We start from the raw sequence: 23,809 nt of genomic DNA, 5'->3' as shown, positions 1-23,809 counted from the left end.
CGGCCTCATAACAGCCGACGTAGCCCGGCCCACTGTGAAGAGGGCGTAGTTACTGTCTGATGGAGTCCATGTGATGAGTACGGAGAACAGCACACAGCGCCGTGTTTACAGGCTGCTGTCTCCATGGCAACCAGGAGACTGGGAGGTGACGTCATGTCGACTGGTGTGTCGTCAGTTGTTGGGCAGCGGAGCTCAGGGAGTCATTGTCACTAATGAAGAGGCTGCTTCTTGATGTCCTCCTTCACTTCCTGATTCCAGCTGCACCCCCATGACGCACACACACACACACACACACACACACACACACACACACACACACACACACACACACACACACACACACACACACACACACACACACACACACACTCTGATCCTCTGACCAGTGGCTCTGGGTTGGGAAGGTCAGGTGTTATGTTTCCTTTTACTGATTCTATTCTTGTTCTTATCACTTGGTTGGAAACACGTTTCACACACAAGCAAGTTTACTTCCACGAGCGGCTGAACAACACAAACAAAACGTGGGGCTGCAGGTTGGCGTCTGTGACTAAACACAGGTTGGGTAGAAGTATCCTGGGAATGAACGAGGTCACTAAAGTGGACGTGACTTTAGAGACGAATGTCCCCACACTGTACCAGGTGGACCAGGAGAGTAAGCACAGTGTGTGTCCCCAGCACCGCGCTGTCATTGGACAATAGAAGTCATGCTTATTGGACCCAAATGACCAGTAAGAATGTCAAAGGACAGAAATTCTCCTTCTTTTGTCCAGTTGCCAACGAGGCGGCGCCGAGCTCCCGCTTTCCACCGGCCCACTTGGCACGTGAGTTCATCCGACTTGTGTTTCAAACAGCGACCTCTGTAATGCAGGTAAATACCATGTGACGGGGCTTCTGTCCACACGTGAGGGGCACATGCACATGTGACCCGCCATGAATACGTCCCCTGCAGAAGGGGACACTGAGCCGGCTGTCAGTCCAAACAGTCGCACAACTGGAGGCAACAACAAGTCGGCCAGAAAACTCTACTGATTCTGTTCAGACTTCATTCTTTAACTATCCCCACTTTCTTTGTGCAGCATCAGGATTTGCTCCTCTGACGTGTGTGTTTTCCAGCAGTGGGTCTAAGCCTCCTTTGTAGTTGACACATCTTTTTCCTTCAACTGTGTTCACTCCTCCGTGTCCATTCAAACACGTCCTCGTCTCTCCGTCTTACGGCCGACTGCGTCAATCACTTTGGTCCCTGATGGATTAAAACATGGACGCTGCACACGTGGAAATGCTAGCAGGCGCTTTTCTGTCCATCGTTCAGGCTCACGGTCCCAGAATGCACTGCGCACTGCCGTCCCAGCGGCTGTTGGCATCACTGAATACAAAGGAGTTCAGAATGAAGAGATCCTGAAGGATGAGCTGCCGGTCCTGGTGCCCCGGACACCATGGAGAAGACTGCCAGCAGGTCTCACACACACACACACACACACACACACACACACACAGCAGCCTTTGCTTCGTGTAAATGTATCAGTCACATGCCAAATGAAGCTGTGATGAAGGGAAACGTGGAAGAGGAGCTTTGCTTGCTGCCTTTGCTAAACAGATGGTGTCCTTTACTTTAGGTTTTACTCGCCACACATAGAACAGGCTTTACACTTCCTTTCATGGCGTTCTAGCCAATTGTTTAGAAGGTGCTTTGAGACGGGACTTCAACCCACAATCTACGTCCACTGAGTGAGACAGAACCCAGTTAGAAAAGAGCGCTGCAGCTTTCTTTGCAGTGACATTAACTGTGAAACTGCTGATTTGACTTTGACATTACCAACTGCACTGCCATGTAATATAGGCGCACGTATTATACAGCCCAGATTGTGCTAATCACTCCCAAACCATCTGTGGGAGATATATTCTATCTATAGATTGTACGGCTCCCCAATCCAGCGTTTGGGACGGTCTGAATGGAGGGCAGATGCTGCTGGGCCTCTATGTGTTGCAGGTTGTCTTGTGAAGCAGCTGGAAAGGGTGGAGGCATCTGTGGTGGAGCTGAAGAGAAACCTGGACTACGCCGCCTCAGTCCTAGAAGCTCTGTGCATTGAGGAAGCCAGGCGAGAGATTTCACTTCTGCTTTTCTCAAATAATCCATGAACATGAAGAAAAAGGGATTATAAAATGATTTTCTTGAATTCTTTCACAATCTGCAGCTAAATAGACCTTTGAGCAGAGGTGGAGGAGCACGTAGAGAAATGGCCAAACGCAAACGTTTGTCCTAAAAAACAAACCTGTGGAGCAGAGGAGTCCACAAAAGGTACAACAATCCAAAGAATCCAAGGGGAGACATTGAAGTGTAAAAGCAGAAAGCAGCGTGAGGTTCAGGTTAACACATCATCCCCATGCACGCAGGACTTTATGGACACAAAGGGTTTCTTCCCGTCGGCAGTCGGCTCATCAACAGAGCGCGGCTCCCCCAGCGTTTTAATGGCACACGGTACTGGGCCATTCCAGTAGCACGGTGGCTTCCTCACTCATTTATAAATCACAACGGGATCATTTACACACAAGCTACATCGTCTTAAGCATTTTGAAGCTAAAGTAAAGCACTCTAAATATCTTAAGACTATATTAACTGCAATACCCCGTAAATTGGTGAAAGGCAATTAAATATTGTATGTTAGTAAGTAAGATTGTCCATGGATGATAAATAAATGATAATTACATTATCATTCATTCATATTATTGTACTACTAATTAGTATTTAAATTATTCCATTAAGTCTATGTGTATGTTTTAGTAATATATTTAATTTAATGAGTAACTCGTGGCTCAATACAGTTTCCAAGTTTCTAACCCAGAATTGTTTAAATTATTGCTGCACAATGTTGCGAGCCTTATTCCTTATAGGACAGTGGGACCCTGCACATGAATACAGGAGACCAGCAGGCAGTTACTAGTTAGTTACACAAAAGATGGCCGACCTAAAGGTAAACCAGTAGTCAACTCTCGTCTTGTGGAAGTTGTAACAAAATGACGGCAGGACGTTTCAGTTAAATGTGAATGTGTCTGAACGCTGGTAAATACGCGTCACATCAGCCACGTGGTCAACGTGTGACACAATCGGTTGGGAAAATCTGACAAGCCGCGTTCTACACAATAATTGAATTGTGTGCTCATCGAGTAGTGAATAAGACAATCCTTCAATTTGTTGATGAAGATCATCAATCAGCAGCTTTGGCGAGAAGGTGTGATCTTTTTTCTGGCTTTTAGTCTGATGCGTGTCTCCTTGCAGGCGGCTGGTGGATCCAGAGGACCAGCTGGGTGACATCCGGTCGGACTCGGTGCCGTCAGAGGTTCGGGACTGGCTGGCTTCCACTTTCACCCGGCAGACGGTTGTGATGCTGCGCCGTAACGAGGACAAGCCACGCTTCCGCAGCATCGTTCATGCAGTGCAGGCCGGCATCTTTGTGGAGAGGTTTGGCTTGTTTGGTGTATTTGATGCAACCGTCATGTGGAATATTTGGCCCTTCATAGTTGTTTAGTCATGATGTGTGATGTTTGTTTCAAGGTTTTCCCATTTAACATAAATGATATAACACAGATAACATAAAGGGTTCATTGGTAATAATAATAAAACTCTGCATTATCCTCGTAGCTGAATAGGGTACAAACATGGTGGACTCCACTGGGTGATTGTTTGCTGTTGATGGTCAAAGCCAGCAGGGATACGTGTTACTTGTACGTGGTGCAACTAAGCCAATCAAATGTCCTCTTAGCTCAAACTAACCCGCTGACTGAAACCATGCTAGCTGATCCAGCTTAATGTCATCAACCGGAACCAGACGTCAGTCATCAGGATAATTGTGTGTCCGCGTCCTACTTCAAAAGGGGGAAGAGTCGATCAAATCAACTCAAAGGAAGAGGCTCTTTTTTCTCCGCTGACGAGCAGGAGGGGATCATGAACGCACCATATAGAACCAGGAGTTTGAATATGTGTGTGTGAATCAGCATGTATGTGTGTATTCCCTCTATTCTTATCATGAGTCCACCTTAATCATATTCTATAAAGATGATAAGCTGCGTAATGAATAGTGATAGGAACGCCTTTTCAATAAGTGATGAAACACTGACTGACTCAATTACCTGCAGCTCCATAAAAGCCCCTTTGATTGCATTTACTGGGACATCGGCAGGGAATGTAATGAACCATCCAGAAGTTTCTCAAGCGCCAAATAAACTTCAGGAACAGCGCGGCGTGCAGCGGCTTTCCCCTTGTTCTCCGCATCCCAACAATGTACACAGATGCACCGTTGAGACACATCGTCCTGCCTGGAATGCAAGGACTCGATTGGTCGATTGGTATCACGTGGGACGACTTAACTCTGGACATAATGGCGAGGGACACTTGTTAGGATTTTATCAACTACTGTCCATACTGCTTATCGGTCAGGTTCCTTATTGATACTATATGAATTATTAAGTCACAAATAGAAGATAATAAAAAATCCACATGCTTAATTGATTCCCTGTTGCTGGTAGCGTGAAGGGACTTGATGTGGGACCAGGAACGGTAGAGGGGGGGTTGGACGTGCTGGGTCATAGCTGCAGCCTCAGCCCAAAAACTCTCCATCACCAAAGCCATTATCTTAAGTTCCTCTCTAAGTTTTTTGTCTTATACAGAGAACTCTTCCCTTGAACTCAGCCGTCCACCTTTTAAAGCATGTCCACAAAAATAATAAGAAAACAGTATCCAGTTCAGCAAAAAAGGGACAAGTTGTGAGACGCTGTAAGGACACAGAGTCAAGGACATAATGCACAAACATAGATATTCAGATTATATTAAAAGCCCTAGTGGGTGATATTCCACTGGAGTCAGTGGAAGTGGTGGTCGATGGTTAGAAGTCTTGTGAGTTTACAATCAGCCAATTAAACGTTAAACATTGAACCGTCCAAAACCGATGCTCAAAAGGAACTTAAAGCATCATCATTTTAGGCTTCCTCTAACACACTAAGGAAGCATCGCTATTTGACCAGTAATAAGCAAGAATATGTGCACTGTGTATTTTAAAGCTCAGCCAATGTTGTCTCCAGCTTCTTGCTGTACAGAAATAGGACTGTGACATGAAATAAACAATCATCCAGAAACTCAGAAGACTGAAAATGTGACCAAGTTACAAGACCCACTGCTTACGTATAACCTATTGCTAATGTAAAGTCTGCACAGAGGAGACTGTGACACTGTGTTATGGAATGTGTCTGTGTTATATCTCTGTGACAGGATGTACAGACGGACCTCCAACATCGTCGGTCTTAGTTATCCACAAGATGTCATCACTGTTCTTAAGGTATTCATTTGTGTTTGTTTAAAGTAGAAAGGTTATAATCACTTATTCATCAATTCATGACATAAAATGTACTCATACATGTTTAAAATATGTTTTTATACACATTTAATGATGAGTTTTAAGATCAATCCACAAGTTTAGAGGTGGAAGGTCACATGACCTTATTCAAGAGTATGTTGTTTTGATTTAAAAGCATGACTCGCTGATTATATCTCTGAGGGTGTAATGGTCTGCCTAGAATCTCTGTCCTCACACTCAAACAGTCACTGCTGCCACTTGGATTTGTTTGGGATTCCTGCTTGCAGTCTATGCTGTCACTCAAAAACGCTTAAAGTCTAACAAGCTGGCTGGACTCGTCTCACTTACATACAAGATAGATACAATTGAGTATCGTCTGCATAACAATGGAAGTGTATGCAGTGTTTTCTGCCTAAAGAAAGAACATACAAGAGAAATAAAATTGGTCCAAGTACAAAACCTTGTGGGGCTCCGTGACCAACATCGGTGGTCATCAAGGTTTCACCGTTTACAAACACAAACTGGGATCGATCTGATAAATACGACATAAACCAGCTGAATGTGGTTCCATTTGTGTGGAATATTGCTATATTTCTTCAGCAGTAACATATAAACTGATCTCAACACACAAATCCAATGTATCATCACATGTACCCTTGTGTCACTGAGGTTGAATGTTTTGCCATGACATGTAAACGGGTAACATATATGAATGTAACTTACTCAATCGATAGATGCAGAGCATAAAGGTCAGCATGTGTTTATGCTAAGTGGTGTGGAAACACTAACAGTTTTGAGGAACCCGTCCTTGACCCTCTAGCAGAACTACGACCAGCCATTATAAAGCAGTTTATATTTGTTAATGTTGTGTCAAAGGGTACGGCATTTAAACATGTTCTTGCACAAGTTTCCTGGCTTCATCTCCACCCGGACAGACATTTTTATGGAAAGCCAATAGAAGTTTGGGGCTTGCAGGGAACAGACACGTCATACCCAGCATCATTTCTGCCAGTTGAGCGCATTGCTAGAAGATGTGTGGTTAATACATCCTCTGTGCATTTAAGTAAGACCAAAGAAAAGGTCACTGTAGTCCTGCCACTATGCACTGTAGTTGAGCTCTAGGAGACTGATCTCTGCGGACCCCTCATGCTGATTCAAATGTTGTTTGCATGGAATGCTCATTTTACCTTGATTAAAAGTTATTTTTTAAAGAAGTTATTTTGTGTATCTTTTTTACATAACATTTGCCATTGCTAATGGCGTACACAGTAATCTAGCATATTTGAATTAAATAAATCAATTCAAGCTCAAATGTAAGAGTGTATAATTAGGCTACTGAGCCTGATCTATTTGTACCAGAGATTTTTTTACCTTTTAAAAAAATGTCACCTGGGCTAAAACTCCCTCTGCGACCCTGATTTGCGTTTGTATAGCTCACAGCATTTATTTACATGTCAAAGCCTCCCCTAGAATTAGGAGGAGGGGGGTCATGGGGGGACAACTGCCAAGGGAGGCCCACGTCAATTTCTGACACTTTACGGCAGTTTTCGGCGTTGCCCGCAAATTGCCGCAAACCTGAAATTCCACGGCAATTTACTGTGCCGCATACTGACGAAAATCCCACTTTTCATGCAGTGCCCCCTACAGACAGGTTTAGCAGACAATACGTCATTGGGGGGTATATATATATATATACCCTCCCTCACTGAGAGCAAAACACTCGACTAGGTCTCGACTCTTCGCTGTCCTTGCGCCGAAATGGTGGAACGAGCTCTCTGAAGACATCAGGACCGCAGAGAGCCTTCACATCTTCCACCGCAAACTAAAGACACACCTCTTCAGACTCTACCTCGACTAAAGACTAACAAATTGTAGCACTTAAATTGTACTTGTAACGTCACTCATCTATAGCAAATTGTAAATTGGCTTATTTGAGGAAATTGCACTTTCTTGTTTCTTGTTCTCCTGAGTTTGTACCCTATGGTTGAATGCACTTATTGTACGTCGCTTTGGATAAAAGCGTCAGGTAAATGACATGTAATGTAATGTAATGTAATATATATATGTACACAGCAATACCACCAAAATACTTCATTCGGGCCTCAACCACCGCTGGGACCACTGCTCCTGGCTTTTGTCGCTACTCGTTAGGAATCATTGCAAAGTGGATCCACTCGGGCAGACCGCATTATAGGTCTACAGACAGACCCAACCACTCTGCTGTTGATAAGAGAAGGCCTACTATATGCTTTACTACAGAGAAAGACCCAGCGCTTGTCACGGTGTGGTTTTATTTCCTGTCTTATTTTGTAGTTTTATGCTTCTTGTCTCCCTGGGGAACTTCACTTCCTGCTGCCTTGTCCTGTCATCGTCTGTGATTGTCTGATTGTTTCCACCTGTGTCCAATCACCTGTACCTCCCTAGTGTATTTAAGCTGTGTGTGTCTCCTGTCACTTGTCACTTTGTCTATCGTCGTGGATGTTTCTTGTCTTCAGCCCCTCCCTCCCTCTGGATGTGTCTCGTTCCTGCCTATCAACCGCCCTGACCAAACCACTGACCAAACCTCTCAGTGGTTTGGTCAGTGAGGCTCTGCGTACCGTGTGCAGCCTTATTGATTGTCATTGGGATTCCTGTTTTATATTGAACTAACATGCTGCTATGATCCTAAAACGGCTGATGTTGTTATAAGACCTTGAAAATATCTGCTTGTCTGTAATATGTTTTATTCATGGAGAAGCAACAGTCAGGAGGCTCAACACACAAATCCACAGATTTTGCAGGTGCAGGATAACAAAAGAAGCTAGAATTCAATAACGAGTTCCCAGTTGTTAAATTCTATATCGGTATAAAATCCTCGACTAAATTGTAACGGGCGTTTTTATGTTTTCTTATCGATAGTACCTTAACAAAGGAATGCTAGAAATGAGTTGAACCGTTATGTGGACATTCACGTGCTAATAAAGCTTCTGTGTGTCTTTTCTAGCATGTGGACATGTGGTCTTTTGATGTGTTTGCACTGAACGATGCTAGTGGGGACCACGCTCTGAAATTTGTCTTCTATGAGCTATTCACCAGATATGACTTGATCAACCGTTTCAAGGTATGTTCATTTTGACAAGACGCTGTGTATGTAATGAGCACAATGTCAGTGACAGCAGAACTAAGTATTGATGGGAACGTACTGGGTTCAACAGAACAACTTCTCTGTATTGCTTCTACAATTCTGCAAAGCAACTGGTTGTTCCTTGTCTTCTGTTGAAGGTCCCTGTTTGTGTCCTCATATCCTTCGTGGACTCGTTGGAAGTGGGCTACAGCAAACACAAGAATCCCTATCACAACCTGACGCATGCGGCTGATGTCACACAGACCATTCATTACCTGCTCCTCAAGACCGGCATGGTGGTACGTTCAGGGTTGGGTAAAAGCACAATGCAATACGCTTTTCAAAAGTGCCTGCAGACTTCCTCAGTGGATCTCACAGGTCACTCATCACAGCTTTCCTACCTCAAAATCCAATCGGGACGGGATGAATGATGACTGACAGGTAGATAATAATGATGCAATAGCAAAGTTAGTGTTATCTCTGACTGTAAATGGATGAAAGGCTCCAAAGTGACTTTGGTGACTTTTATTGATGTAGGTTGTTACAGCAAAGAAAGAACAACAGAAGAAAGAGTTCAGTGAATCAGTAAAGTAAAGACAAAACATAGATTTAAATCATGGTTAAAACCTAAATGAGACTCCTTCTCAGGTAAACAAGGCCTCAATAAACAGAGGCCCACGGGGCCTTTTTCAAGCCCCTCCCCCAAGCACAAGCACCACCCAACTTAATTTGCGTTGAAATAATGCATCAACAATCCCTCATGACGGCTGTCTAGGGACTATAGCAGCACCACATGTACAATGCAGACATTGTGTTATTAAAAGGTACAAGCCCCGCCTCCACGTGCCTGTGGGTCACTACGGGGGTCAGAAAGCTGCATGTGGGCAAGGCCGGGGCTGGATGGGACTCGCCGTGAGTTGCTGAAGGGGATATCACACTTTCACCTTTCTGGGGAAAGACTATGCTGGGGAGGCAGTGACTCATATCACAGCATATGGAACCTTGGACTCAAGCAGAGTAGTGCTCATTCCGTCCCGGTCTTGGACCAGTGGACCATCTCTTTACCCTCCCGAGACTACTGGGGGGGGGTCCTGGCAGTTTGCCCAACCAGTCTACATGTGCTTTGTGGACGGAGAAGGCTTTTGACTCTCCAGTTGGTGACTTTCATGGACAGGATATCTAGGCGCACCCGGGGGTGGAGGACCTCGGGTCGGGGGTCTCCATCTCCTCTCTGCTGGTGCTGATGTGATGTTGTCCTGTTGGCCTCCTCGCACAGTGACCTCCAGCACTCAGTGAGGCACTTTGCACCAAATCCTCTTGGTGAAGAGCTCTATTTGCTTTCATTTGAGTTGAGGTGCTACTGGAAAACAACCGAGGTGGTTCAGGCACACTGACAACTGGCAAAGAGACTCTGTGCTGGTTCACTTCCAGCAGGAGAACCGCACAACGTTAAGCAGGACGGTTTTTAATCTTCATCTCCCGATTGACACGTTCCTCCTCGTCTGTCTGCCTCTCTCCTTCAGCACTGGCTCAGTGAGTTGGAGATCTTTGCCATCATTTTTGCAGATGCCATTCATGACTACGAGCACACAGGGACCACCAATAACTTCCATATTCAGACAAGGTAATTCCCACGTAGCATCGTTTGTAGCATTTCAATCCCTGCAGTCTCTGAGGACAGTGGACAACACTGGAGCATGAAGAGATATCTAACAGGTGACCTAATAAAAAGCCTACTATGAATGATAGCAGCTTTACCTCATACATTGTTGGCATTATCACGATGACGGTGAGGGTGATCATTCCTGAAGTAGCCGTGTCGCATTTGCAGGTCAGACACCGCCATGTTGTACAATGACCGAGCTGTTCTGGAGAACTACCACGTCAGTGCTGCATGTCGCCTTCTACAGCACAGTGATGACATGAACATTCTGTTTAATCTCTCCAAAGACGAGTGGAGGTGAGAGAAGAGCGCTGCAGCTGAAGGGACGTCCTTTTTTACCGCTGTTTCCATTCAATGACTTCAAATAATAATTCACTGTACAATACAACCCCCAGATTACAGTGCAAGTCATTGCTTCTAAAATACTGCCTCCTACTGGTGCTTAGAGGGAGCTACAGCTGATGATACCAGGGAGTAACACATCACCTTATTTTACAGTCAAGCAGAATCAAATGACTCTCATTTTAGGGACAAGTTGAGTAGTTTGGGGCAGAGTTGCATCTGGCACTGCATTGCTGCAGAAATATAGAAGTGACAGCAACAGGATGAAAGCATCTCAGTCTCCTCTGATTAAACTTTCCCCAAGCTTCATCTGAGATTCATTCTGTAGGGAGCATGAATGTTTTACTGCCTGCCCTCTTTCAACGGGATGAAAAGCCACCTGCAGCAACATGAGGCGTGAGTGTTTCACGTCTGGGTCCGTCCCGCCTCACGCTGCCAGTCACTCCAGTCCTTCACAATGCTGAAACTATCAAACCATGATTGTTTCTGCTTTACAACCCTTCACGCGCCGCGTCCACTAACTGGACTGGACTTGCAGGCCCGACAAAGCAAAGGCCTCGTCCCTGCTACTGCACACTGCTGACATCAGCCACCCTGCCAAACGCTGGGACCTCCATCATCGCTGGACCACATCCCCTCTGGAGGAGTTCTTTAGACAGGTGACCACTTTGAATCAATGAGCGGCCTTTTCATTTATGCAGTACTCTACATGGCTCTGCACTAGTGACGAATAAGAAGAAGACAAAGTTTGTTTTCAGAGGTAAAATAAGCAGACGAGTACTCTGGGTGTAACATCAGATAAACCAGCGCTGCCGCTCGCTGCTCACCGCCTGCTAACAATAGTTGATTGTATACATTCATTAGAATAAGGTTTAGTCTTTGTACATGTGAATTAGTAATGAGGTAGTAGAAGACGCTCAGCACCTTCTGGTGGACTTGTCCTCCAGTAGCAGGCAGTCAGTGGTTGTTCATGTGAGACAATGACTTAGGAGGAAGGCGTGTAGGGAGGGGAGGAGATGAACTGTGGCTGAAAACATGTCGACAGTCCGAATACACTCAGCGAGGAAACATTACAACAACAGGATGATTGTACATGTAGTCTGAAGTGCTGAAGCAGCCATGTGGGTCCAGATAAGATCATTGGTCACACTGAGACCATCTTCAGTACAAAAGGAAGAGATACTAACTAATAACGCTGCGGAAGTGCTACTGAAGTAACATGTACTACATGTAAAGGCAAATCCACATTCTATGTACAAATGACACAGGAATGAGAAATGAGCAAACAGATGGTGACATGTTGTGTTGGTGAGCCTTGATGGCAGCACCTTGTAACGCTGCTTTGTCTACTCGTTTTTAGGGGGATAAAGAAGCGGAGCTGGGTCTACCGTTCTCTCCTCTCTGTGACCGCAAACCCACCACGGTGGCACAGTCTCAGATTGGTAAAATAGAATAAGAATCATTTACACCACGAAGCTGCTTGTTTGTTTATCTGCTATCTAATGAACAGTCTGCTCCAGTGTACCTCTGTTATGGAAACCGTTGTCCCAGTATGTCGATTCATTTGGGAGAAAAGTTCAGATGTTTATACGCTGGACCAACATTCGTATCTAGTTGTTGTGCGTGTGGAAGTAGCATGAAAACTAAGTGATTATTTAGTTACTATCAAATAGTAAAAACATGTCAACACACATTAGAATCAACAAGGTGAAGTGAATGTGTTAAGTGGGCGTGTCTTCCGTATCCGGCAGGATTCATTGACTTCATGGTGGAACCAACATTTACAGTGCTGACAGAAATGATGGAGAAAACTGTGACTCCGCTTGTTGAGGAGGCATCGCGATCTGGAACGGCTGCCTTCAGACGCTGGAGGTGACAAACAGAAGATTACAAACACTTATTTTAGATGATCCTGTGGTGTAGATCAGCCGTCCCCAACCTGCTCCCGTCTTCCCCTCACGGACCATCGGATGACGTCCTCATCTCATCAGATCGCTACTACCAAGACAGGAAGTCACAGATAGAAACTAAAACAGACCTTCAAAAGGCCCAATTTCAATTGTTTCCATGTGTCCATTCTGGGCCACCGTAGGAACATGACCACCCCTCCCTAGATAGTTTTAACACTATTAAAAACCAGCATATAGTAAGAATCTATTCAATTTCCATCAACAGATCCCCGATACGCTACACACTGTTTATTTAAGGAAACTAGTACTTTAATACACTATTACCTTAAGCATGAACAGCACAGCTGCATTATCATCTAAACACGCTAGGAAACAATATTTACATCCGTTTACATGTCAACACGTTGATGCTTTTACTTTGAAGGGTAATGTTGAAGGCGTTGCTTTGTCCAATAAGAGGCACCAGCTTTCTACCTCAACACGTCTGACAGGATGTGTGTTTGTGTGCACATGTCTACACTGTCCACAGTGACCACAGTGTCAGTGGCAGTGATGGAAAGAGGTCCAGTGTGAAGAGTACAGGCTCAGAGGGCAGCTGCTCTCTGACCACGGTGGACTTCAAGGGCTTCAAGGTCACATGGAACAAGGAGATTCACCACAACAGGGAGACGTGGAAGAACCAGGCAACCAAAGGTGCCCATACTTACCACCTGGTATCATCTGTCACTCTCTACAGGGCTCCTTCCAGTCCGGGGGGCCACATTATCAAACACACATCTGAGAAGCAGCTAAGCGTATTAGCTGTGAGAAGACATTGTAGCACTGCTTACTTTATCATGTCCTTATTTAATACACGCATGTCCATGGACTAATTACCTTCTGACAAATACAGGTACAGTCTGGGTTTTACTTCCTTCTGATAATCATGTGAATCAGCCTGTGAGCAGCAGCAGCTTCATCCTAACGTCTTCTGAGTGCTGCAGTGATGTCAAATGAAGCAACATCATAGAGAATATTGCTTTTGTTAATGCGTGTTGGTGTTCTGGAAGACCTGGAGGAAAAGGTCCAGAAGGAGGCAGGGGAGAGTGGCCGGCAAGAGAAGGACACAGCAGAGGAGACACAGCCAAAGGGACACAATTCAGGACAGGAGATGAAGACAGAGGTGGAGGGTCAGGTGGTGTTGGAGAGCAGGGTGCAGCAGGAGGTACAAACGCCCAAAGAGGAGGAAGGAGGAAATAATCCAGGTGGACCTTCAGCATCAGGCCCAAAGAACACAGAGGCAAAGCCTGAGGAGCACACTGAGAAGCAGCCGTGCCACAATGGTCAGCATCCCCACAGTGTACTTAGTAGTACTGTGCTCAGGTACACTAAAACTAGTAGGACTATACTTTGACTCATTTTCACAGTATGTATTTGTTCATTCAGGAAATTAGTAAAAAATACTGTAAAAAGGTATCAAACCTATTTGTAATTCAATATTCAACATTTACACACAAATGTGGTGAATAAAAGTGTAACAATCTTATTTGTTATTAAATTATTACACATTATTAAAGTTAAAAAGCAATGGCACCTGTTGACATCTGGCAGGTTCCTGTTTATCAGCAGGTAGAAACATTAAACTATTCAAATTAATAGTATTTAATAAATAATAACGGGGCACCACCCTGGGATCAGGGGCCAATAACCAGACTATAAATGAATCGTCTCACTGTTGGTGTTCACCCAATGCGTCAATAGTCAAAGTTCTGTTTGAAGGTTTGAATTCGAGCACCAGATCGTCATCAGAACAGTGCAATTTAATTCAAGCCACATCCTGATAAAAGATGATTATTATATCAGGGGGATGAAGGACTGCTGGAGAAGAGCTCCTACTTCATTCCTGCTCCACTAGTGATGGACAAATAGATGCTCTGCAGAGACCTTTATAGTTCTCACAGAAAATCTAAACCGATGAACCATTTCAACTATAGCACAGAGTTCTCTCGCCAGCCCTTCATCCACCTGAAGGAATCTTACCCCAGAACCCATTAACCACCTTAATTAGACCAGAGACCTGGACGGTCCCACATCGGATTCCCACCGGCAGAGACTGTGTCTCGTAGAAGAGTTTATTGATATCCATAATAACCGCTTGTCCCAAAAGCATGAAAGACATATAAAAAGACACCTATGAAGTGATTAGGAACATTTTATTAATCTAGTGTTATGCTTTTCTCCATCGACGTTGATTCTCTCTACACCAACGTAGAGACCCAACTGGGTCTGAAAGCGATAAGGGACATTAGAAAATATCCTAATCCCACTGGGCCGGATGAGGGCCTCCTCACCCGTTCTACCAGAGAGGACTTTGTGTGGGTTTGTAGTTTCCTGCCTCTTGTGTCCCTGGGTTAGCTTCACTTCCTGCCCTGCGATTGTCCGCCGTGTCCCTGATTGTGTCCACCTGTATTTCCACCTGTGTCCAATCACCTGTGCCTTCCCTGTGTGTTTAAAGCACGTGTGTCTCTTGTTGTTACGTTGAATGTGTTTTGTATGTCGGCCTCGTAGTGCGTGCGCGTCTTTTGATTGGATTACCAATATTGAGAGGCGGGTCCTATATGAGCAGGTCCATGCAGAACCTCAGAACTAGGAAACTGAATTAATTTGTGTACTACTATTAAATCTTAATTCCAACTAGAAAATGCATTTCCTGCTGAAAATGCGTTGGAATGCAAAAAGCTGAAAGCTGAAATGAACTTTTTAAAATAGCTGAAAATACAGAAAGTTGAAGGGAATTTGAATACATTTGCTGAAATTATAGATATTAGAAAAGCTGAAATGAATTTGAAATTGCTGAAAATACAGAAATGGGAGAAGCTGAAAGGAATTTCAATAGATTTGCTGAAAAAGCAGAAATGAAAACAGCTGAAATAAATTTGAAATATTGCAAAAAAATACAGAAATGAATATTGAAAAATTGCTGTTGATAGAGGCATAAGAATAGCTGAAATTATTTTAAAGAACTGCTGAAAATACAGGAAGTGGGGAAGCTGAATTTCAATAGATTTTCTAAAAACAGAAGTTGCAGGAGCTTAAATTTGTTTAAAATTGTTTGTAGTAATATTAGTAGTAGTATTAGTTATAATTGTGGTATTAGTAGTACTAGCAGTAATAGTAGGTTTAGTATCAATAGCAGTAGAAACAGCTGTAATACTATTAGCCATAGTCGTATTTGTAATAACATTAGTAGTAGTTGTAGTATTAATAGCAGTAGAAATACTAGTAGTATGGTAGTAGAAGTATCAGTTGTAGTACTAGAAGTACGAGTAATATTCGTAGTGGGAGACAGAATGTTTGTTATTCAAACTAAGAAGTTTTTAATTAATAGGCCTCATCACAAACATTACAGTAAAAATTCCCTCCATGTGGCTTTTATTTTGAAATTATTGGATTGGGTGGGTTGGGGGGGTGTAGATAGAGGGAGGGAGGGTGAGAGGGTGAGGAAGGGAGGGGTGGTGAGGAAGAGATAGAGGGAGAGAGAGAGGAGGAGAAATAGACAGACATACTGACTGACTGAGTGATTAACAGTGAGAAGAGGTCAGGGTGGAGGGGGGAGGGGGGGCGAGTGTCTTTATCATATTGGTCTGTTGACAGAAAGCATAGCTGCGTCATGTGACTCCACTAATCACGTCATTGGAGCAGCTGTGAGTCACACACAGAGATACTGCAGCGTGTTTACGAGTAACCACGGCAACGGCGCACCTATTGCATTGGGTGGGGTGGGGGGGTGTAGATAGAGGGAGGGAGGGTGAGAGGGTGAGGAAGGGAATGGTGGTGAGGAAGAGAGGGAGAGGGGAGGAGAATTAGACTGACTGACTGACTGAGAGTGATTAACAGTAAGTAGAGGTCAGGGTGGAGGGGGGAGGGGGGGCTAGTGTCTTTATCATATTGGTCTGTTGACAGAAAGCATAGCTGCGTCATGTGACTCCACTAATCACGTCATTGGAGCAGCTGTGAGTCACACACAGAGATACTGCAGCGTGTTTACGAGTAACCACGGCAACGGCGCACCTATTGGATTGGGTGGGGTGGGGGGGTGTAGATAGAGGGAGGGAGGGTGAGAGGGTGAGGAAGGGAATGGTGGTGAGGAAGAGATAGAGAGGGAGAGAGGAGGAGAATTAGACTGACTGACTGACTGACAGTGATTAACAGTAAGTAGAGGTCAGGGTGGAGGGGGGAGGGGGGGCGAGTGTCTTTATCATATTGGTCTGTTGACAGAAAGCATAGCTGCGTCATGTGACTCCACTAATCAGGTCACAAGGAGCAGCTGTGAGCCACAGACAGATCCTGCAGCATGTGAGTGCTCGTAACCACGACAACGACGCACCTGTGCGGCTGCAAAAGTGCAGACACAGGACAGCGAGTTACACAGAATCCACACCTCAAACAAATGAGAACCAGCGCAAAACTATAACAGCTATCTAAAAAATACGGCGTTTGTATGAGACCCAAGACTCTACCTAACGCGTGGATGTGCTTTTTATGTCTGTCCGGTAATAAATACGGCTCCTATGGCCGTTTACAAAACGTGTACCTTGTGGATTTTTGTGAGAAATATGTCGGCAGATTTGTATTGGAGCCTATGGGGCTTTTGGCAGAGGTTGTGTCACTCAAACACTCCTTGCGCCAAAACTAAAAAACTCTGGGATTCCATGAACACATTAATCCAATCAGCACAACCATACCCTCATTAATCTGAAGAAATGAAGCCTCTAGAGTGTATACTTTGGCTGCAAGGACAGAAGTTCCATATTTTTTTAACCAGATTCCTGCGATGCCCCACACTCTAGCCCGCGAGCTCTCCACTCTAGCAGACGCAATACACACTCATGTAAAAGTCAGAAACGGAGCGAAGAACTAGTGAAACATAATCAGTGATTATGAAAAAAGTACAATAGATATCAAGAAGCAGTTTTTTTCATAAAATAGTTGAGACTTGTGTGAACATTTGAGAGTTGAAAGGGTGTCTGTAGCTGAAAGATTTGCAAAGCTGAAAAATCTGAAAGTTGAAGAAGTTTAGGAGGATTTGAAAGCAAACTCCATTTGAAAACCATGTTAAAATATTAATGATTATTGATTTATATAAATTCAAGCATAAGAGGTAGAAAGCTGAAAAGTCATAGCCCTCAAGCCAGAAAGGAGCTGAACATTTTAATATTTGAACGGTTTTAATAGCTGAAAGTGTGAAGGAGTTGAAAGGTGGCGCGGAAGAAATAGAAGAAGTTGAAGATGAAGAAATAAAGATTCGAAGAACAATACTTGGAATGCATCGTTAATGCATTCCAACAATGAACAGCTTAGTAGTCTACTAAGCTGTTTTTCTAACCCACAATGGCAGAAGGAGGAGAAGATACCGATTTGATACCGAGAGGTCGCCCGATGTCGACGCTACAAAGCCCGTCACAGGCGGGAAAGGGGTTCGTTCGCCACTTTCTTCGTTCCAACTACGAGCGCCATCAACGGCTCACAGGCCCCGAGAAGCTCTGCAAACTGGACTGCTGGGAATGCCTGTTATTTGCCAGTGATGGAGTTGGTGTTTGGAGCCACACTGGCTTTGCTAACTTGAGTTGTCTAACCAAGGCAGCAACCAGACACCAAAGTACGGCTGGACACTTACAAGCAACGGTGCTTTTCAAAACCTTTAGGGACACCCGAGTGGATGTACAGCTCAACGAACCAGCGCGCAGGGCAACGGAGCTGCACCATGAAGAGGTGAAGAAAAATAGGTAAATATTGAAAAGACTCGTTGATCGTGACGTTCATTTAGGGGACACGATGAAAGTGTGACTCCACAAACAAAGGGAACTACGTGGAGCTTCTTTCTTTCTTTTCTGAAAGCAACACAGATTTACGATAGCACCTGTCCACTAAGCAAGTCTTCATTGGGACGTCAGGCAAAATACAAAATGGCCTAATTCATGCTATTGCTGAAGTGATGGGAGAAGAGATCAGAATGGGGATTAAAAAGCTCCCTTTGTTGCTGTTATGGAGGACCAGACAACCGATGTGAGAAATGCAGCACAGCTCCCACTCGTCCTGCGTTATGTGACGGACACAGGAGTCAAGGAGCGATTCATCCCATTTCAAGATGTGACAAGCGGCCAGCGGGCTGATGACATTGCCGCTCTTATTTTCCGTTTCTTGGAGGGAAATGAATGTAGTGTGGATAAAGTTGTGGCACAGTGTTTTGATGGCGCAGCAGTCGTGGCATCTGGCCTCAATGGGGTGCAGGCTGAAGTTAAGGAGAGGGCACCGATGGCCTTATTCATTCACTGCTATGCACATCGATTCCATTTAGTACTGACTCAAGGAGCCTCAGAGCTTAAAGAAGGTCTTCTTGGCCAACCTCAACGGCCTTGCAGCATTTCTCTCACGATCCCCTAAGCGCACACAGCTGCTGGATGACATCTGCAAGCGCCGTCTTCCTAAGGCTGCACCAACGAGGTGGCAATGTACATCTAGACTGGTCAATGCCGTCTTTGAAAAGAGAGCTGCCCTAAAGGAGCCCTTTACCCACTTACTGGAACACCATGACGACCACGACGGGGACGGGGCGTCGTGGTGCAGGGGGTACAGCGGGAGTGCTGGGAAGCGCAAGGTTGGAGGTTTGAGTCCCGGCTGCCCCGTGTCTCAAGGCAAAGTGTCCCTGAGCAAGACACCTGACCCCTCATTGCTCCCCGGGACAAATGTAAAAAAGAAAGTGTAACGTAAGTCGCTTTGGGTAAAAGCGTCTGCTAAATGACCTGTAATGTAAATACTGTGCTTATGGCTGATGGATTTAACGTCTGGATGAGTTTGAGTTTTGTTTCTTGCTTGAAACATTCAATGGGATTTTTCATTATTCGGATGTGCTTTTTGGAATCCTACAGAAACAAACTGTGGATGTACAATTCTGCCCGACAAGGTGAAGGAGTTTTGTGACACGATTGAGCGAGAGAGGCGCAGGTTCAGTCCGATCTACGATGACACAGCGTCTCCAGTTCACCCAGCACAAGGAGACCGCACGTACCGCCAACAACTCCACAGCAATATTCTGGACAACATTCTTATACGAAACCGGTTTCAAGACCACGAAAAATGAATGTTCCTCTCCCTCCTGGACCCCCAGCACTTCCAGACCTACCGGAAGAAATCCCCGCAAACGGCCTCCTCCAGCTTAACAGGGAGACACGGAACACTGTTCGACCTGTCCAAGCTAAAAACAGAAGTGACTGTAATGTGCGCTGTTACTCATTTTGAAGGGAAAAGTCCGTCTGATCTCCTTGATTTCCTTAAGCAGAAACATCTGAATGAGGACACGGGGCGACTTCACACACTGGCATGTGTGACAGTGACTATCTGTGTCCACGGCTTCTGTCGAGCGCTCATTCTCCGCCTCAAAGCAAATCAAACCGTATTCCAGAAATGCTACTGGACAGACTGGGCTTTCAGCATCAGCCTCCATGTCGAGAGAAAAGGACTTATTGGTGGAACTAAACGCACTGATAGAGTCATTGAAGTCTTCTTGACGAAAGAAAGGAGGATGGATTTTGTGTTCAAATACTCAGTCTTTGGTGAGTAGGCATACAATGCATTTTATTTATTATTAAATGTGTATGTATGTTTTATTTTGTTCATATTAAATAGCCTATATATTAACAAAATAAAATGGCAAATAGCCTACGTTGCAAATGATTTATTTTCTTTCTTTTATTTCCAGTGAATAGTTGTGTGTCTTTATCATCACGGTGAAACTGCTTTGGGTGCGACAATAAATATTTATTTATATTTGGACTTAAAGCTCAAAGTTTGTGGACCAGAAATGGATAGAAGAAGAATATTAATATAACTGGACTATGTTCTTGCCTATTAGATGAGCTGTACTGTATTGTACTCTTCCCCTGCAATTCTATGAATACAAATGTCAATTTCAAGGTGACGCAACGCCTGTTTATACTGCGTTTCTGTCCAAATGTACAGTGTCTAGAGCCATGGCATCATAATGATGGTAATAAGAGGTGGATTCATTCGGTGGGACTGTGTAGGACCTCACTGAAGGCCCACGGCACGCCACTGATATATATATATATATACAGATGGATGTGACCCATGAGCTGATACCAATGAACAGTTATGAGGATGTACGTACTGTGTCTTTGGGCTTGTTTTTATCTTCTTATTCTAAAAGAGTTGAGATCATTATTTTCTCCAGCAACATCTCATTGGATGATGATGCATCCATGACGCCTTCTGCCAGCAGACGCATTAAAATGAGCCTATGAATTACACTTACGCATTTACTTTGTCTGCGATGCTTTGCCAGGCGTGTGGTCCTTGCAGGGGGGTTGTGCCATGATTACTCAATTCACATCGTTTTCTACAGCACAAGAACACAAATTGGCCTCAGAAGGCTTCACAGTCTGTACACATGCGACATCCTCTGTCCTGAAACTCTCACATCGGCTCAGGAAAGATGAAAAAGCATCAATAAAGGGAAGAAACCTTTAGAGCACATATGTCAAAGTCTCCCGCCGGATGACTTATTGTGAGAATTACAGAACGGTCCCCACGCATGCGCAGCCACTTCTGCTCCTTTTATATTGAAGGTCAGCGCCACCCCTCCATATGATTTTAATGGTCCGGCCCGCGTTCCATCCAAGTGGGCCGAACCTGAAATGAGTTTTACACCCCTGCTTTAGAGAGACAGACGAAGTCCCTCTGCGATAGAGAAGAGTCCATCTGTCTCTCCCCAAAGATGCTTGTGCCCCTCTGCAGGAGAACAGAACTTCCATTTCTCCGTCCCAGCAGGGCCTCAGCCTGACCGCCCTCTGATGCATTACACCAAGAGACCCAGCTACTCCGGATGGTCAGGTCAAAGGTCAATGAGATGCAGCCCATCGTTCTGCTGACGTCCCTCTCCTTTTTTCCCTTTTGGGGACCTGCTGCTCTTAAATGACTTCTCACATCATTTCCTTATGTGTTTTTGGTTTTATTATTTAAATGTACATTGATGAAATTAACGTATAATACTGTACATATTATTCTGTATATAGTAGGCTTTCCTATTGTTTTTCCTATTCAGTAATATTCTCATTTTGTGTCACTGCTGAATCTTCTCTCCTGATATTATCTGAAATCATCTTGTCTAAATAACTCCTTACTATGTTAACATTGAGTATTTTGTGGTTATATGATAATCAAATGTTTACATCTGATCTCCATCGGTTTACTGTAAAGATCCTGTAGTTGTACACAATGTGTCAGTAAACAGCTGGCTCTGCTAATTGTATTTAAGAACTGTGATGTGATTTATGATGTAGAGAGAGAATGTAGAATAGGAGATGATAACAAGAACTGTGCCAGTGGGCCTCCAGCAAAGTGCCTGTGACAGAGCCAGTGATGAGGTGGCGTGACAGGAAATCAGCTACGCTCATCAACGGCCTCACATGTGGATATCAGGACAGCATGAAGCCTGTAGAGCTAAACACACATATCTACCCACTACAGCTGTGGTCAAACGTTTACATACACTTGTAAAGAACATGATGTCATGGCTCTCCTTGAGTTTCCCCTTATTCCTACAAGTCTGATTTTCCTCTGATAGAAGAATCTGTTCCAATCACTCTGTCACAACAACATTCATGAGGTTTGGTTCTTTTAGGACTTAATTATGGGTTAACTGAGAACATGACAGAATCTGCTGGGTCATAAATATACATACAGCAGTGATAACATTTGTCCTTTGGCCATTTTCACTTCTATTAGGCGCTTTTGGTGGCCGTCCACAAGCTTCTCGTTGAATCTTTGACCGCTCCTCTGGACAACAGAATTGGTGCTGTTCAGTTAAATGTGATGGCTCTCTGACATGGACTTGTTTCTTCAGCATTGTTCACATCCACCAGCACCAGATCCATTGGCAGCATAATACTACCACCACCGTGCTTGGCGGTAGACATGGGGGGTATTCCAGAAAGGAGGTTCAACAAACTCTGAGTCTATCCCTGAACTCCGAGTTGACTTACTCGGAGTATCCGCTTCCAGACCAGCTGATCTGCGTTAGTTCATTCATTTTTTGGTTCCGTCTGACCACAGAACTTTCCTCCAGAAGGTCTCATCTTGGTCCACGTGATCAGCAGCAAACTTCAGTCGAGCCTTAAGGTGGCGCTTTTGGAGCAAGAGCTTCCTTCCTGCACGGCAGCCTCTCCGTCCATGGAGATGCCAAACACGACTGTGGACATGGACACTGTGTTCCAGCAGCTTCTACTTCTTGGCAGATCTGCATTTTGGTGGTTCTCTGTTGACTCTTCCCCCTCCTGACCAATGTTCTCTCAGCAGCAGGTGATAGCTTGTGTTTTCTTCCTGATGGTGACAAAACAGTGTCGTGCACTTTATACTTACAAACTACTGTTTGCACTGTTGCTCTTGGGACCTGCAGCTGCTTTGAAATGGCTCCAAGTCACTTTCCAGACTTGTTCAAGTCAATGATTTGCTTTGTCAGATCCATGCTGAGCTCCTTTGACTTTCCCATTGTAGCGTTTGTGGGCGTTTGTATCCAATGAGCTCTATTTAAATGCCTCAGAGTCACCAGCTGTAGTCACTCATAAGCACTCACAAGAGGTTAAGAGGCCATGAAGCTCATTGCATTGACACAACGTTCTAAGGCACCAAAATTGCTAATTCATGTTGCTGTATGTAGATTTTACACCCAGCAGATTTGATCACTTTTATTTATATATATATTACTGTCCAACACATTTTCAATACTCCACTTTGTGAGGAGATAAACTCCACCCTGTTATCAAATGTGTGCTTGTGTGTTTTTGTTGGTGACTTAAGTGTGATATAGTGTGATAAGTGTGATAAACGGACAAGGTAATTATTGTGGGTGACTTTAACATTCATGTGGATGTGGACAACGACAGCCTTAGTACTGCATTCCTTTCATTGTTAGATTCAATTGGTTTCTGTCAGTGTGTAAATAAACCAACTCACTGTTTTAACCACACTCTCGACTTGGTTCTTGTGTATGGGATTGAGATTGAACATTTAACAATTTTTCCACAGAACCCTCTCCTGTCGGACCATTGTCTGATAACCTTTGAATTTCTACTATCAGAACCACCTCCTCCTGCCAAAGGTTTCTATAGTCGACGCTTATCGGATACCGCTGTAGCCTTATTTAAAGAAGCCATTTCTTCTGCTCTAAATTCAGTGCCCTGCCTCAAGATACAAGAAGACTCCTGTGAGAACCTCAGTCCGTCTCAGATCGATAATTTTGTCGATGCTGCTACAGGCTCTTTGAGAGTGGCGCTGGACGCTATTGCTCCTCTGGAAAGAAGAATAGCAACAAGAAGGAAGTCTCCTCCGTGGTATGACCCTCAAACACGGAACCTAAAGCAAACTGTGCGGAAGCTTGAACGATTATGGC

General features: G+C 44.4%; 1 protein-coding gene and 1 long non-coding RNA gene across 2 annotated transcripts in view; both read left to right on the top strand.

Moving 5' to 3' along the window:
- The window catches only part of LOC144390375 (uncharacterized), a 91,506-nt gene that overhangs the window by 63,511 nt on the left and 4,186 nt on the right, over positions 1–23,809 (top strand). The gene's annotated exons all lie outside the window — the stretch shown is intronic.
- Positions 2,198–9,869, top strand: LOC144390320 (dual specificity calcium/calmodulin-dependent 3',5'-cyclic nucleotide phosphodiesterase 1C-like). Its single transcript, XM_078096830.1, has 4 exons — positions 2,198–3,457; positions 5,261–5,327; positions 8,329–8,445; positions 8,607–9,869. The coding sequence occupies exons 1-4, from the start codon at positions 3,381–3,383 to the stop codon at positions 8,877–8,879; spliced, it is 534 nt and encodes a 177-aa protein (XP_077952956.1). The 5' UTR covers positions 2,198–3,380; the 3' UTR covers positions 8,880–9,869.

Source organism: Gasterosteus aculeatus, chromosome 21, assembly GCF_964276395.1.
Source record: "Gasterosteus aculeatus chromosome 21, fGasAcu3.hap1.1, whole genome shotgun sequence".
NCBI lineage: Eukaryota > Metazoa > Chordata > Actinopteri > Perciformes > Gasterosteidae > Gasterosteus > Gasterosteus aculeatus.
Note: the sequence above shows the minus strand (reverse complement) of the source record. Positions and strands in the feature narration are given on the sequence as shown.